The sequence below is a fragment of the Dreissena polymorpha genome, chromosome 4 (assembly GCF_020536995.1).
Source record: "Dreissena polymorpha isolate Duluth1 chromosome 4, UMN_Dpol_1.0, whole genome shotgun sequence".
Taxonomy (NCBI): Eukaryota; Metazoa; Mollusca; class Bivalvia; order Myida; family Dreissenidae; genus Dreissena; species Dreissena polymorpha.
This window is the reverse complement of record NC_068358.1, coordinates 142428886-142447054: the sequence shown is the minus strand read 5'-3', so window position 1 is coordinate 142447054 and position 18169 is coordinate 142428886. Positions and strand designations below refer to the sequence as shown.

The 18169-nt window shown below is 36.1% G+C and overlaps 1 protein-coding gene across 1 annotated transcript in view; it reads left to right on the top strand.

The window, feature by feature from the left end:
• Positions 1-18169, top strand: part of LOC127877466 (rho guanine nucleotide exchange factor 17-like) — an 82154-nt gene that overhangs the window by 25438 nt on the left and 38547 nt on the right. Inside the window, exon 3 of the mRNA XM_052423375.1 lies at positions 16700-16777. Within this exon, the coding sequence (XP_052279335.1) occupies positions 16700-16777 (78 nt within the window). The remainder of the gene's footprint in view (positions 1-16699; positions 16778-18169) is intronic.

Genomic DNA, 18169 nt, shown 5'->3' with positions numbered 1-18169 from the left:
GGCCCTTTAAGGACATAATTTTAGTATTTATGAGAGAGGCAGGGGGGAAGACTAATTTTTTACAGTTGTAATATTTTCAATTAAAATGTTCAAATAGAGGGCAATGGCATATCAGGATTAAAGGACACAATTACAACCATCAGTATATTGGCTACATTTGAAAGTACATAAAATTGCTTATACTTCACTAGAGCTACATTATGTGACCTGCATTATGCAAACATGGTTCTTATGCCATATGCGGTCAATGTAGCTACCCTGTCTGCTTTAAACCCATGTGATGTTCAGTGGCCTCATTAACGGACAGTGTAGTTGCTGACCAGACTGTTGGAATGCACAGGCTTGTCTGAAGAATCGCTTTCTGCATATGTCACCATTTCGCTTGATGGGGTTGATATATTCTTAGATTTAAGTATGCATGAAAACTTCTCCAGGTAAATGAAGGGGTTCTCATGTGTGTTAGTAATTGCGTTTCAAGGTTTTTGTACTTAATTGGGACTTAACTCATATTGTCGCATATTCAAGGGTGTCAATTGTCTAGACTGTTCCTGAAATCCGGAATTTAGCCATACAGGGTCGATTTTGAGATTAATGTAAATCGGATAAAAAAAAATTTAAGGGGGGTTGGGGGTAAAAGAAAAATTGTGCCAGTGTGTGATCATGAGAACGACATAAATATATTTGTTATAGCTTCATCGATTTTCCCTAAATGCGCACTGGGAACTTCAAAGGTACATTGATCATGACTGGCAGATGACCCCTATATATTTTCAGGTCACTAGGTCAAAGGTCAAGGTCACAGTGACTTGAAACAGTACAATGGTTTCCTGATGATAACTCAAGAATAATTAGGCCTAGGATCATGAAACTTCATAGGTACAGTACAGCCAACGCGGAACAAACGTATTTCGCGATCCGCGGCAAGGCGAAACGAGTCGATGCCGCGTCAGTGGTTGAAGCCGCGTCATTATGCGGTGGCAAGTCGCATTTCGCCGCGAAGCTTCGCATCTGTCCGCCGAAGCATGCCGCGATCGGCGACATGATGCGGAGTCGATGCGCATCATGAAATAAAAATCTTTTTAAAATTATAAGTTACTCGTAGTTAAAAATTTTTGAAAGAACAATTATAATAATAATTAAAATCATAATAAATTTATTGTGCGCGGATTTTATTAGCATATACATGTAAGCATAGTTAATGTGTCTTGCCAATTAAGTTTGTTTCCCGCCCGTAGTGTATGTATTTCACACATAAACAAGGTCACGTAATTATGTTTTCGCACATACAAGTGGTCAAGGCTCCAGTATATGGTGGATTTATAAATTAATTGCCTGTTGATTTTGCTATTTTATTTTAGCTGAGAAAATTAGCAGTTTCAAGCCACATCAATAATCACGACGGTGAAGACGTATTTGTTGTTTTGTTAATTATCAGCTTATTATAACTATTGTTTGAATATGCGTATATAAACACGTTTTATTTTGTTCATATTATACAGTTAATATCGCTACTAATTACCTGATAATCCCGTATATTCCAGTTTTAAAGCAAATGCTGGTAAATATTTACGATAAACAAACATTCTCCATATTTCCTTATGTATCAAATACATTTTGGCATTTGTTACTATTTAAAGAGATGATGAAATAATGTCTAATCGGGCGTTTTTTTCCCCACTGAACACGCGATTTACACCTGACGTGATGTTCATGTATTTATACAACACAAAATACACCCAAACTTTCCAAAAGACGTTCTACATGTCTGCATAATTTTCACGCGCTTTTTATGAAACAAAGGATATTTTAGCACTGTTTATTTGACGCTAGAATTTGCCAAAGGTTGCGTTGCCATTAAAATTCTGAAGTGTGTTTCGGATTACAAATTTAATAATGATAATTTGATAATCGAACGAAACATTAACAGTTGCGCGTAATTAATTCAACGATAATTTGTTAAAGCAAAAAAAACCAGCGTAAATCTACACATTCATGTATGTACATGTAGATGGATATCTTTTCACTCGATCCGCCGCGTACGTATTCGGCAGATTTACTCCGCGAAAATACGCGAGGTTAATACAGACTCGGCGTCGCTGCGCAGATCGATGCCGAGTGCCACGGCGATACGCTGCATGAACACACGATTCGGCCGCCGCATACTAATAATCTGGCCGTGGAGTATCCGCAGATTATGTTTGTGCCGCGTTGGCTGTACTGTACATTGATCATGACTGGCAGATTACCCCTAATGATTTTCAGGTCACTAGGTCAAACGTCAAGGTCACAGTGACAAAAAACGTATTCACACAATGGCTGCCACTACAACTGACAGCCCATATGGGGGGGGCATGCATGTTTTACAAACAGCCCTTGTTTATTTCCAATTGGTAATCATGGCATTGACATGAACAGTAACTGATGCTGTGCTACGGTCCTAAAATGAAATTAGTCAACAAAATGTTGCAAATGTCAGCCATCCAGAAGTATTTCAAGTGATACATTTGCAATTTAGTAAAGCAGTGCAATTAATGTAAACCAATATGTTAACCAAATAATAAATTTATTATGTATTTGCTACTTAACTGATTTTAATTTGTTTGCAGTAAAAGGATATGCACATATTAATTATGTGTAAAATGCATACATTTTTTCAGACTGGCGTTTTCGCATACAGTATTTTTCATTGATTTAAATTTATTTTCCTCATTAACAAATAGGATGACATACATAAGCAGTGATAGGGACAGTCTGTTTTATAATATTTTGCATTTTATTCACTAGAAATTGCAACTAGGAAGACTGAAAAGGTACAATTAGTTAAGGCTCTGGGGGTGGCACTGTACCTGCGGCCCCAGACCCCCTGGCCTCACTTTCTGGATTTTTAATTTGGGACAATTTACACTCCTGCACTTAGTTCTGATCAGAAGTACAGCCTTAGAACTGGGTCTAGAGCAGAGTTTACCTGATAACATCAATAAGAGTTTGACATACTTTATGGGGGTAAACATTTATTATGTTTATTGGGATTCCAACTTTGTCCAAAGAAGTAATGATCAACACCTTAATTAGTTTGCCCCTCATTATAAAAACATTTACTGAACTTTCTCTGCAATCAAAAGCATTTTTACCAGATCCCATAACTTCAGAATGAAACTGCTGGCATGTGTAACTACAGGCATTAATTGGCAGATCAATCGTTCATTCCCATCGGAAACCAAAACTGCACACTCAGCCTAAGATGTAATTCATGTAATTCATGGTGTCATGTGATGTACCGGGATGTAACAGGCTGCTTATGTTATCTGCTAATTGCGGAACTTTCGTGGGCCTTTTCTTGGAGCAATGACAGGAAAACATAACTTTTAGATAGGAGCTAAACAATAGGTCCTTTTTACCGCTAAAAAGGTGGAATTTCTCGTTCAAGCTGCTGTTGTAATTAGAATTTTTGCACATGGCATTATTTGCAACTGTCAAATTATCAAAAAAACGGGCTAAACTTAGAGTGCCCTTTGGATAATTAAGATTGTATAAAGTGCCACTGTTGAATCATTTGAAATCTGATGAAATTTATGCATACTTAAATCACCTAGAAAAGAGTAGAATTTACCTCATTAAGGAATATGATTAATTAAATCTATTAAAATTTTAGGCAAAATTTAAAATTAAAATGGAATTCTTTCCTACGTCGGGGTGGGGTGTTGGGATCCAAGCTCACAACTTAATTCTATTGTTAGGATCACTGATATTTTAGCAATGACATTTGGTTGAACTGAAGAAGTCAAAGGTTTCAAGTTTTCTCATTAAAGAGACCTGCTGGGGCTAGTGAAGTGATATATCTTTTGATTTGAAGAGGTTTGCACTTCAGTAAGTGTAGTATCCCTGTTTTCTTCAATGGCTGATTGCTTTTCTGACAAACCTTCACAAAGCTAAATTACTTGTTTAACTGATACAAGTGTGGCCAGTTATTGGATGTAGACCTTCACAGGAAAATAAGTAGATTAGATTTGTTTGTTTTGAGCTCACCTGATCCCAACATGCCTATGGTGAGCTTTTGTGATTACAATTTACCATTCACAAGCCATGTTGGATGGAACATAGTTAAACCTTTCCCACTCAAAAGCAAAGTGAAAATGGCTATGTGCAAACAGCGTAAAACCAGAACAGCCAGTCTGTTCAGGTTTTATGCTGTTTGCTGCTCATCAGTATATAAGGATTGGAAATGATGCCTTTAAAAATTGAATTTAGAAGTAAGAAAGGTCTTTAATTAAATTTAACTTTCTGAGGGCCTACAAAGGTGTCAAAATACGTATTTCATTGGAAAAGGGTTAATATGTGTTCAAAATAGTCCAGTCAATTGTTAAATGTTTTTCAAATTGGTTGCGTGTACATTCAGTTACTCCGTGCATTTATCAGTTGCCATGAAGACAAGAATTTCTTACTTTTAGTCCAGAAAAGAAAGACTCCAGAATGATTGGGTTCAAAAATTGTACCTAGAGTCACTGTAAACAACATCATCAGTACTCCAAAAGCAAGTGCAAAATACCAGTACTTTTCATATGAAATATTGTTAATTCTTTGTTTACTTTTTCCAGTCATGTGTAAATGTCATGGGGTTCAGTGGTCTGGTAGGTACCAGAAAGGCAATCATAACAGATGATGAAGTGAATATGGCAGGAAAGTCATGTGATATCTGTTGCATTCATGTCTTACTGATTTTCTTAGAGTATGTCCGTATACAAGTTATTCAGGTGAATTCTACTGTACTTATTCACTTATTATATTCAAGTACAAGCAGTTCAGGGAGTTAGTTGCAAGTACCTAAACAATAATGTTTTTAGCTCACCTGAGCACAACATGCTCATTGTGAGCTTTTGTGATCACCTTTTGTCCGTCATGCCTTGTCCGTCGTCCGTTGTGCGACATCAACATTTGCCTTGTTCACTCTCTAGAGGCCACATTTATTGTCCAATCTTCATGAAATTTGGTCAGAAGATTGGTTTCAATGATATCTTGGATGAGTTCGAAAATGGTTACGTTTGCTTGAAATACATGGCTGCCAACGGGCGGGGCATTTTTCCTTATATGGCTTTATATGGCTATTGTAAAATCTTGTTAACACTCTTGAGGCCACATTTATTGTCTGATCTTCATGAAACTTGGTCAGAAGATTCATCCCAATAATATCTTGGACAAGTTCGAAAATGATGTCAGTTGATTGAAAAACATGGCCGCCAGGGGGCGGGGCATTTTTCCTAATATGGCTATAGTAAAACCTTGTAAACACTCTAGAGGCCACATTTATTTTCAGATCTTCATGAAACTTGCTCAGAAGATTTGTCCCACTGATATCTTTGATGAGTTCAAAAATCCTTTGCTTGAAAAACATGGCTGCCAAGGGGCAGGGCATTTTTCCTTATATGGCTATATATGGCTATAGTAAAATCTTGTTAACACTCTAGAGGCCACATTTATTGTCCAATCTTCATGAAACTTGGTCAGAAGATTCATCCCAATAATATCTTGGATGAGATCGAAAATGACGCCGGTTGGTTGAAAAACATGGCCACCAGGGGGCTGGGCATTTTTCCTTATATGGCTTTAGTAAAACCTTGTTAACACTCTAGAGGCCACATTTATTGTCCAATCTTGATGAAATATGGTCAGAAGATTTGCCTTAATGATAGGATGAGTTCGAAAATGGTTACGTTTGCTTGAATAACATTGCCGCCAAGGGGCGGGGCATTTTTCCTTATATGGCTATATAAGGCTATAGTAAAATCTTGTTAACACTCTAGAGGCCACATTTATTGCCCGATCTTCATGAAACTCGGTCAGAAGATATATCCCAATAATATCTTGGACGAGTTCAAAAATGATGCCAGTTGGTTGAAAAACATGGCCACCACAGGGGCAGGGCTATTTTCCTTATATGGCTATAGTAAAACCTTGTTAACACTCTAGAGGTCACATTTATTTTCCGATCATCATGAAACTTGGTCAGAAGATTTGTCCCAATGATATCTTGGATGAGTTCGAAAATGGTTTTGGTTGCTTAAAAAACATGGCCACCAGGGGCGGGGCATTTTTCCTTATATGGCTATAAATGACTATAGTAAAACCTTGTTAACACTCTAGAGGCCACATTTATTGTCCAATCTTCATGAAATTTGGTCAGAAGATTGGTCTCAATGATATCTTGGATGATTTCGAAAATAATTATGTTTGCTTGAAAAAAAATGGCTTCAGAGAGGCGGGGCATTTTTCCATATATGGCTTTAGTAAAATCTTTTTAACACTCTAGAGGCGACAATTACTGTCCGATCTTCATGAAACTTAGTCAGAAGATTCATCCCGATAATATCTTGGATGAGTTCAAAAATGATGCTGGTTGGTTGAAAAACATGGCTGCCAGGAGGCGGGGCATTTTTCCATATATGGCTATAGTAAAACCTTGTTAACATTCTAGAGGCCACATTTATTTTCCGATCTTCATGAAACTTGGTCAGAAGATTTGTCCCAATAATATCTTGTTATCTCAGGTGAGCGACTTTGGGCCTTTCAGGCCCTCTTGTTGGAGTTTTGCCTTGGGAGTGCAATACACTAGTATAATCATCGACTATTACCCACCAGCAATATAAAGAGTCCAGTCTTAAACCAAATTTTGTTTAAGGATAGCCTTAAGGAGGAAATTGAGAACAAACCTGATTCTAAAAGTGTTAAGTTTTTTTGCACCAAAGTTGATGATCAAGAAAATGTTAATTTTAAAAACAATTCCTAAAAACAATACAGCTAAAATGTAATTCACTTTCATATGTGTATGATGAAAAGTGATAACTTTGAGATTGTCACCTATTATTCCATGGTACAGTGCGTGTTTTAATAGGTTGAATGTAACGCTGAAATTCGTCCCATTCCCAATCACAAAAAGTATTCAGTCAAGACTGAGGACAGCGGTCAGTCAAAGGAAATGGCCAAAGTGACTGTTGTTGACAAGCGTCCGCTATTCTCTGATCAGCAGAATATGGATTGAGTTGCAGCCATTGGTTGTCGACTGTATGTGTAAGCAAAAAGTAAACAACAACAATATATCCCAATTTAAGTCCAAACAATGCAATTTTTCCCAATCTAAGATCCCTACCCTCCATCTTGGCCCCATTTTCAAAATGGTTGGAAAAACAGTGAAGTCAATGGCCCTTTGAGCAAGGCAGAAAAGATTAGTGGCATTTTAGTCTCAGATCATTTATAATAATGCAACTTGTCTCATAGAAATTCTATGTATACCCTGAGCAGTGTTCAATTATGTTTGAAATATTTAACTCCATTACTCTTTGTTCTCAATTGCACCTCTTGTTATGTATTTACGAGTGTTGCTTACCTATGTGCTAATTGAAGACGGAGATAATGACAGGTCTATGTGAGCAATACATTTTGGTCTGAAAAAATAACAGTTTTTGTTTGTGCTGTGAATGCTATTTCTAGTATTTTAGTTTGGCATGACTGATTAATATTTCTTTATATCTTTTAGACCCAACTTTTTTCTATAAGTTTAAAAAACCCTATAATATATAAAATTTAAATGTATAAAAGTTATTCCCTACAATCCAATACAATTGAAAGTTGACAGGCCTCGACACTAACTTATTTTTCAACTAGCCCATTCGGGCTAGTAAATGCAGAACCTACGTCTAGCCCTGACCAATCATTCATGTGCCCTGACCCAAGTATTATCAAAACATTTATATTTATCATTCAACTTGTATTTTCTTGTGATAGGAGATGCTCAATTATGATGCAATCATTCTTATTTGCTTGCCTTACTAATGCGTAAGTGAATATTAACCCTTTGCATGCTGGGAAATTTGTTGTCTGATAAAATGTCATCTGCTGAATTTATAAAATTAGCATTTTCTTCGATTTTTTTTCAAAGAATACTATCAGAATAGCAAACAGTTAAACAGTTAAACATGGCATCTCATCTGGATCCAAACTGCTGGCAAAGGCCTTTAAAATTCTGTTCCAGCGCTGAAAGGGTTAAATGTCGCAATATAACGTGTTACAGTAATTGTAAAATTGTACATGGTAAACTCAATTTAAGTTTTATACTAAAAGCCGGCATCGGCCTTTAATATTAGTTTTGCTCATTGAATTGCGTTAAAAAGATTGTCAAAACACTTCTAATCGATCAAACAAATTAAAGTTATTTAAAATTTACAAATAACTAATAATTTTAATGTAACTTTGTGTTAATGTTGATTATGATACCTTCATCGATCCTGGGCGATCACGGCGTTTAGTTTAAAATTAATTTTTATCGAGAAAACATGTCACTTCAAGGAAACCAATATAAAACAGTATTTAGCGGAATTCCATTTAAAAATAGGTACTGATGTGTTTTCTTGATAAAAATAAGTTTTAAATCTATTTCGAGATATGATTTGTTAAAAAGCGTTTGTTGTCTACGACTTCGCTCTGGGATTTAATTGTCATCTGATCGTACTGTAATTAGATTTTTACATCTTTGTAAAGCTTATTGTGCCCTACCGGTGAAACCGGAGGGGACTTATGGTTTGCGCTCTGTGTGTCAGTAAGTCTGTCTGTCTGTCCGTCACATTTTTCTGGATCCTGCGATAACTTAAAAAGTTCTTCATTTTTTTCATGAAACTTGCAACATTAATTGGTGGCAATATGGACATTATGCACGTCATTTCATTTTGTTCCTACGTCAAAAATTGTGGTTGCTATGGCAACCAAATTTTTTTCTGAAAATGGTGGAATTTCTGACAATGGTGGAGCCGGTAGGGGACCATATTGCTTGACAATAGCCTTGTTTAAAATGCAGTTTATTGATATGGAACACATAATCCCGCCCAGAATACACAGGACAGGTTGGGCATGTTCCTGTGACATTGACTAGCTCGGACCTAGGCACTGTTAGTGAATGTCCTTCGAACGTGCCTTAGTGTAGAGCCCTGTTTGAGTTATATTCCAGTATAACTAAAAGTGGTGCAAAATTACATTAAAACTAAAGGTGGTGTGATAGTCTGTTGTAGGGGAATGTGGTGTGACAGTCCATTATACTTGAATGTGGTTTGATAGCCCATAATATGTGAATGTTTTGTTATAGCCCATAACAAGTGACTGTAGTGTGATAGTCCATTACAAGTGAATGTGGTCTGATCGTCCATTACAAGTGAATGTGGTGTGATAGTCCATAACAAGTAAATGTGGTGTGATAGTCCATTACAAGTGAATGTGGTGTGGTAGTCCATTGCAAGTGAAGGTGGTGAGATAGTCCATTACAAGTGAATGTGGTCTGATAGTCCATTACAAGTGAATGTGGTGAAATAGTCCATTACAATTGAATGTGGTATGATAGTCCATAACAAGTGAAAGTGGTGTGATAGTCCATTACAAGTGAATGTGGTCTGATAGTCCATTACAATTGAATGTGGTGAGATAGTCCATTACAAGTGAATGTGGTGAGATAGTCCATTACAATTGAATGTGGTATGATAGTCCATAACAAGTGAATGTGATGTGATAGTCCATTACAAGTGAAGATGGTTTGATAGTCCATTACAATTGAATGGGATGTGATAGTCCATTACAAGTGAATGTGGTGTGATAGTCCATTACAAGTGAATGTGGTGTGATAGCCCATTACAATTGAATGTGGTGTGATAGTCCATTACAAGTGAATGTGGTGTGATAGTCCATTACAAGTGAATTTGGTGTGATAGCCCATTGCAAGAGAATGTGGTGTGATAGTCCATTACAAGTGAATGTGGTATGATAGCCCATTACAAGTGAATGCGGTGTGATAGTCCATTACAAGTGAATGTGGTGTGATAGCCCATTACAAGTGAATGTGGTGTGATAGCCTATTACAAGTGAATGTGCTGTGATAGCCTATTACAAATGAATGTGGTGTGATAGTCCATTATTCATGAATGTGGTGTGATAGCATATTACAAGTGAATGTGGTGTGAAAGTCCATTACAAGTGAATGTGGTGTGATAGCCTATTACAAGTGAATGTGGTGTGATAGCCCATTACAATTGAATGTGGTGTGAGAGTCCATTACAAGTGAATGTGGTGTGATAGTCCATTACAAGTGAATGTGGTGTGATAGCCCATTACAAGTGAATATGGTGTTATAGTCCATTACAAGTCAATGTGGTGTGATAGCCCATTACAAGTGAATATGGTGTGATAGTCCGTTTCAAGTGAATTTGGTGTGATAGCCCATAACAAGTGAATGTGGTGTGATAGCCTATTACAAGTAAATGTGCTGTGATAGCCCATTACAAGTGAATGTGGTGTGATAGCCTATTACAAGTAAATGTTCTGTGATAGCCTATTACAAGTGAATGTGGTGTGATAGTCCATTATCCATGAATGTGGTGTGATAGCATATAACAAGTGAATGTGGTGTGATAGTCCATTACAAGTGAATGTGGTGTGAAATCCCATTACAACTGTATGTGGTGTGATAGTCCATTATACGTGAATGTGGTGTGAAAGCCCTTTATAAGTGAATGTGGTGTGATAGTCCATTACAAGTGAATGTGGTGTGATAGTCCATTACAAGTGAATGTGGTGTGATAGTCCATTACAATTGAATGTTGTGTGATAGTCCATTATACTTGAATGTTGTGTGATAGCCCATTACAAGTGAATGTGGTGTGATAGTCCATTACAAGTGAATGTTGTGTGATTGTCCATTTCAAGTGCATGTGGTGTGATAGTCAATTACAAGTGAATGTGCTGTGATAGTCCATTACAAGTGAATGTGGTGTGATAGTCCATTACAATTGAATGTTGTGTGATAGTCCATTATACTTGAATGTTGTGTGATAGCCCATTACAAGTGAATGTGGTGTGATAGTCCATTACAAGTGAATGTTGTGTGATTGTCCATTACAAGTGCATGTGGTGTGATAGTCAATTACAAGTGAATGTGCTGTGATTGTCCATTACAAGTGAATGTGGTGTGATTGCCCATTACAAGTGAATGTGGTGTGATAGCCCATTACAAGTGCATGTTTTGTGATAGCCCATTACAACATCAAATGGTGTGATAGTCCATTACAATTTAATGTGGTGTGACAGCCCATTACAACTGCATGTGGTGTGACAGCCCATTACAAGTGAATGTGGTGTGATAGTCCATTACAAGTGAATTGGTGTGATAGCCCATTGTAAGTGAATGTGGTGTGATGGCCCATTACAAGTGAACGTGGTGTGATAGCCCATTACAAGTGAATGTGGTATGACAGCCCATTACAAGTGAATGTGGTATGATAGTCCATTACAAGTGAATGTGTTGTGATAGTCCATTACAAGTGAATGTGGTGTGATAGTCCATTACAAGTAAATGTGGTGTGATTGACCATTACAAGTGAATGTGGTGTGATAGTCCATTACAAATGAATGTGGTGTGATAGTCCATTACAATTGAATGTTGTGTGATAGTCCATTATACTTGAATGTGGTGCGATAGCCCATTACAAGTGAATGTGGTGTGATAGTCCATTACAAGTGAATGTTGTGTGATTGTCCATTACAAGTGCATGTGGTGTGATAGTCAATTACAAGTGAATGTGCTGTGATTGTCCATTACAAGTGAATGTGGTGTGATAGCCCATTACAAGTGAATGTGGTGTGATAGCCCATTACAAGTGCATGTTGTGTGATAGCCCATTACAACTTCAAATAGTGTGATAGTCCATTACAATTTAATGTGGTGTGACAGCCCATTACAACTGCATGTGGTGTGACAGCCCATTACAAGAGAATGTGGTGTGATAGTCCATTACAAGTGAATATGGTATGATAGTCCATTACAAGTGAATGTGTTGTGATAGTCCATTACACGTGCATGTGGTGTGATAGTCCATTACAAGTGAATTTGGTTTGATAGTCCATTACAAGTGAATGTGGTGTGATAGTCCATTACAAGTTAATGTGGTGTGATTGTCCATTACAAGTGAATGTGGTGTGATAGTCCATTACAAGTGAATGTGGTGTGATAGTCCATTACAATTGAATGTTGTGTGATACACTGCAACGCCGATATATCGCGGTTGGTGGGGTCGAAAAAACGTTTAAAATACATTGTGCATAGATTCGAATTTACCCTTAGCGTAACGGTAACGATACCGTGTGTTTGAATTATATTTTATTAATAGGAAATGTCAATGCCACATAATTCGCGAGATACCGCGGTACTTTTGTTGAAATTTACAACGAAACTTTTAACGGAAATTAAATTATCTCAATGTTGTACCGGCTACGAAATTTTTTTTTACAAATAAATACACCCACGCCAATTTTCGCGCGCTTTTTATCAGGACAAAGAAATTCATGATCAGTACCGAAATTTAAAGATCTATATACCAGTAAACTGCCATTATTACCTTTGCAATGACACTAATTGGATATTTCCTAAGTGTTAAAAACAACCCCAGCCTTGTGTAAACAACATTGGTACTAATCGACTGTTTTTCACGCTTCACTGCGTGCCATAGTTAGCCGCGAAATATGGGGTGTTGATACTAGCTAGAACCGGTTTTTTGCTTAAGTTAGCGAATTCTCAGATTTAAACATGTCATTTAGTGATCATGCTCGTCGGATTTTTGGGAGCCATAGCCGAAGCGCGATATATTGGACAGCGTGATATAACGGTCCGCGATATATCGGCGTTGCAGTGTAGTCCATTATACTTGAATGTGGTGTGATAGCCCATTACAAGTGAATGTGGTGTGATAGTCCTTTACAAGTGAATGTTGTGTGACAGTCCATTACAAGTGCATGCGGTGTGATAGTCCATTACAAGTGAATGTGGTGTGATTGTCCATAACCAGGGGAATGTGGTGTGATAGCCCATTACAATTGAATGTGGTATGATAGTCCTTTACAAGTGAATGAGGTGTGATAGTCCATTACAAGTGAATGTGGTGTGATTGTCCATTACAAGTGAATGTGATGTGATAGTCCATTACAAGTTAATGTTGTGTGATAGTCCATTTTACTTGAATGTGGTGCGATAGTCCATTACAAGTGCATATGGTGATATAGTCCATTACAAGTGAATGTTGTGTAATATTCCTTCGTAAATGAAGGTTGTTTGATATACTATTATACGTTTAATGTTGTGCAATATTTCATTATAACTGATAGGTGTTATATTCTATTACATAACATATCGTTTTAATACAACGTAACAAAATGATGTCAAGAGCGGGCTGTTATGCATATCTGGCAAGTCAATATAAATTATAGCAGCACGCCCAGCAAGACCGATTTTTCTTATCTTAAAAGAATCTGATTGCACGACGTCAACTGAACAAAATGGCATTTGAATACAGTCTATTGGTTATAGATACAATTAAACCCAAAATAAACTTAATATTCTAAACTAATAATAATAAAACGTAGCACACTAGTACACATTTGGAATAATTAGAATATTGATTGCAACTGTAGATAAGATTTTCAGGAGTCAAAAAACACAAATTATTTTACTACATGCTTAATACCTTAAAGGAAACTTTAAGCCAATGCTTGTAACAATAAAATTAAAACGATATGCTCTTCCACTTTCTGTTCCTCCATCCCTTTATCTAAATATGTTTTAAACCAGACTATTTTTTAGGAAATGTTGGTATCAAATGCTAACCTTCTTAACAAAAAACACGATTTACAAAATTGAATTACTGCTCCAAGCAATTAATGTTATTCATTAAGATGTTTCCAATTATACATGGCAAACACACAACCCAAAATATGTTATTTGATTTGTTTGATGCTTTTTACAAAAGAATTTACTGTTAAATTAACCACCACAGCCGAACTGTTGTCCCTGAAATCCTCCATAAAGTTAAGCTTAAATTGTAGTTTCAACTCAAAAATTACATCACACAAGATACTTAATATATTGTGTAATCAACAAATTGAAAATAAAAGTACAGAAATCTGGTTTGCGAATATATTTATGTGAAGAAACAAAATAGGAGAATGAAATATAAACAATAACACATGGCAGAGTTGGGCTGCGCCCGACGTCAATAATTGGCCCATGTGGCATTATGGCCCTTGGGCTGTTATGACAGCAGTGGGCTGAATATTGAGGTTCGGCCCAGCTCTACAGTGTGTTATTGTCTAAATTAGTGAAGGTGATGCGATATTTCATTGCAAAAGAATGTGGTGTGATAAACCATTATAAATGAAGGTGGTGTAATATTCCATTGTAACTGGAAGTAATGTGGTATTCAAAATGCAATTGAATGTGGTGTGATTTTCCATTATAAGTGAAAGTGATGCGATGATCCATTGTAAGTGAATATGACGTGATATTCCATTGTAAGTGAAGGTGGTTTGATATTCCATTATAAGTGAAGGTGGTGCAATATTCTATCGTAAGTGAAATTTGTGTGATTATCTGTATTTGGTAAGGTGTTGTGATATTCCATGATAAGTGAAGGTGATGCGATATTCCATTATACATCAGTGTTTTTTTTGGATGAAATATTCGGCGTTATTCGGCCCCATTCCCCCATCTTTAGAGTATATATTTTTCCCCCAAATATTTTTAAAATTCCCCTCTCGGAAGTGTTATTCAATTTTTTATCAATACCTCATTTAAATACGTCTTTTGTTACGAATTTACTACAATTTTCCTGAACTGCATCCGCATGTTTACTTTATTTTAGCCTTTACCGCAAACCGTACGTAGTTCACTATCACGACTTTCGCTTTACGACATCTACCGCAAACCATACGTATTCCAACATGTTGAACAACAACAAAAGCTATCGTAAAAAAATTGACAAATCTGTTTTAACTTAAAAATAAATTGATATTCTTTTCAAACAAGTACAACTTAAAAGTCAGTCTTCTTCAAATGCTGGCAGTGAAACGACAACGTCCGGTCAAGAGAGTGTTGAAAGACTGTTTAGTTTGCTCAACCTGCTTTGCACGCCACAGAGAAACAGGCTTGGGGAAGCTACACTGAAGTCCCTGATCAGACTTTGTCTGCACACGGAGAGACTTGGTAAAGAGGAGGTCACCAGAATAATTGATAAATTCGCTGAAAAGCCCAGAAATGTTGAACTTTGAACATGAACATAACATGTTAATGAATAAAAGAGTTTGAATTATGTTTTTCTCCCTCTGTATGGTGAATTATAGTGTTAAAACTTGATTGTGTACTGTTACTAGCTAAGCATAGAAATTTCCCCTTTTTCCCCTTTTACGCGCGAATTTTCCCCCTCTCAGGGGACTCGACCCCCTTCCCCCAAAACTGAAAAAAAACACTGTACATGAACATGGAGCATGACAATTAGTCATTATTACTGAAGCTTAATCGACATTTTTAGTCAAGATGGTGCAATATTCCATGATATATTCCATGATCAGTGAAGGTAGTGCAATATTTCATTATCAGTGAAGGCTTTGCAATATTCCATTGTATTTGAAGTTGGTCTGGTTGATTCCTGTGTGTTTTTTTTGTATGCTGCAATTTTATATTTTATACACCTGTGCAAAACAAAGGTTTAGAGGGGTTATATTTTAGTTTGGGTTGCTATGGTGGGTTGGTTTGGTGGTCGGTTAGTCTGCCTTCTTAAACGTTATGAATTTGTGGAGCTGATGACTTACACATTTGTCACGTTATTAAATCAAACCTCAAATATATCATCAACATGGAGGTGCTGTACGTACACAAGAGTGTTTCTTTCATAGCCAATAATCCAAACCTATTTGCTTGAACCTTGCTGATAATGCAATGCAAGGGTATTTGGATGTTTGGTACAATGCTCTTCGGTCCCATTGGTGACACTGTTCTTTAATCACATTTTGTGTTAATGCTTTTTTATTTGTGACAATGTTTTTTAATCACATATGTGACAATATTCTTATTTGTGACAATATTCTTGAATCACATTTGTAACCATATTCTTTTATCACAGTTGTGACAATGCTCTTGAATAACATGTGTTACAATTCTCTGAATCACATTTATTTCCATATTCTGTTATCACATTTGTAATAATGCTCTTAAATCACTTGTGACAATGTTCTTCAATCACATTTGTTACAATTCTCTTGAATCACATTTGCTACCATATTCTTTTATCACATTTGTGACAATGCTCTTGAATAACATGTGTTACAATTCTCTGAATCACATTTATTTCCATATTCTTTTATCACACTTGTGATAATGCTCTTAAATCACTTGTGACAATGTTCTTCAATCATTTTTGTTACATTTCTCTTAAATGACATTTGTTACAATATACATTTATGAAATTTGTGACAATGTTATTCAATCACATGTGTTACCATTGTATTGAATCACATTTGTTACCATATTCTTTTATCACATTTGTGACAATGCTCTTCAATCACTTGTGACAATGTTTTTGAATCACATTTGTGACAATATGCCTTAATCACAATTGTTACATTGTGTTCTTTAGCCACATTTGTTTGTTATGAAGTTATTTAAGGTAGTCTCATTTGTGCGAATGCTCTTTAATCACATTTGGGAGAAAAGTTATTACTTTGAATTTGACAAAGAAATACAAATATTAAGCAAACACTTGTTTGCTTGAAAATGTTAAAGTCTGCACTCTTGAGTATTTACTGCATCTGAAACATGTATGCAGTGCTTGTTTTGTTTCCATTGTAGGACAAAAGGTACCATATCATAGAAGAACTACACCGCAATGAACGTGAATATGTTGAAGCATTGAAGATGTTGAAAGAGGTAAGATTCGTCAAAAATGTTTCAACTTTTATGGCAATTTATGTTAGTTTAGATGCTTTTAGTTTAAATTTAGCTCTAGCCTCATTGATTTGTTGTATAATTTAACCCATTTATGCCTAGCGTCTAGAAAAAAGCCTTGGCAAATAGCGTAGACCCAGATGAGACGCCCCGTGATGTGGCGTCTCATCAGAGTCTGGGCTGTTTGCCTAAAGGAATTTCTGTAAGAAATATTCTAAATCTAGAAATAAATATACTAGACATCCCTAATTTTGGAAATAAATTGGTCCAATTTAGAAGGATGGGAGAGTCCACTAGGCATAAATGGGTTAAAGAGTGATCTATAATTTGCTTTCACAACTGAGACTGTCCAATAATCTCAATTTTATTTGCTCTCACAACTACTAAACATACTCATACATATTCTGCCCTCATTTATATTATGCACCCAAGTTTTCTCATCAGGTAACATAAATACAAAATATCAAATTCTAGAAAATTGTGCAATAGCTAGGAGGCAATGAATCTTACATTAAATTTCTTCAACTATTATATGTATATGTAAGTGTTTAGGTTTGAATATGTAATAAGAAGTTGTAGCCACAAGATTGAATGTTTATCAAATATTTTGCAACCTTTTCTATTAAGGGATGAATAAAAAAAAGTACAAAAGAAAAACAATAGCAAACATAGCAAATACAAAAAAAAAAATGTTAGCATTGACTGTTTTGAGAAGAGAAACACATGTTTATATCTCCTTATCATAGAGCTGTCAAAAAATGGAAAAGATGGCCTTCAATTAAGGTTCAAAAAGTATTCATCTCTCCTATGGCATCATGCATTTTACAACCTGCACTGGCAACACTTTGAGGAATGAAAACTATGAGAGGAATGTTTGAAATTCATCAGGAAAACATGGATTTATTTATTGTTGTTAAGTGCAGGTTCATAGCATTTAATTTAATCTGGTTATTTTAATCAAGGGGTAGCAACCTGGCATAAAGAAATGTAGATGTTTACATTTTAAGGATATACTTGTTTATTGAAAGGCATGTGTGAGATGGCGTACTTCATTGCAATCTTCCGTTGGAAATGCAGATGCAGATTTCATCACCACTGTCAGTGGAGTTTCAGAGAGTTGCTTCATTTTGGGGACACTTGTACTTTAGGTGAATTGCAAATGTAAGCAAAATGGATCGAGTTCTTCGAACTGGAATAGCATGATGACTCGATCTGAAAAGAAGACAATTCAGAAACTCAATTATAGTTTAAAGCATAAGTTCTGCACTGCTGTCATTTTAAGCACTGTTGGCATGTATTTAAATCATACAAAATGCATTCATGAATCAACCCTTTGAAAAGATTCGTAAAATAAGTAAAAATTATCTGCCCCTG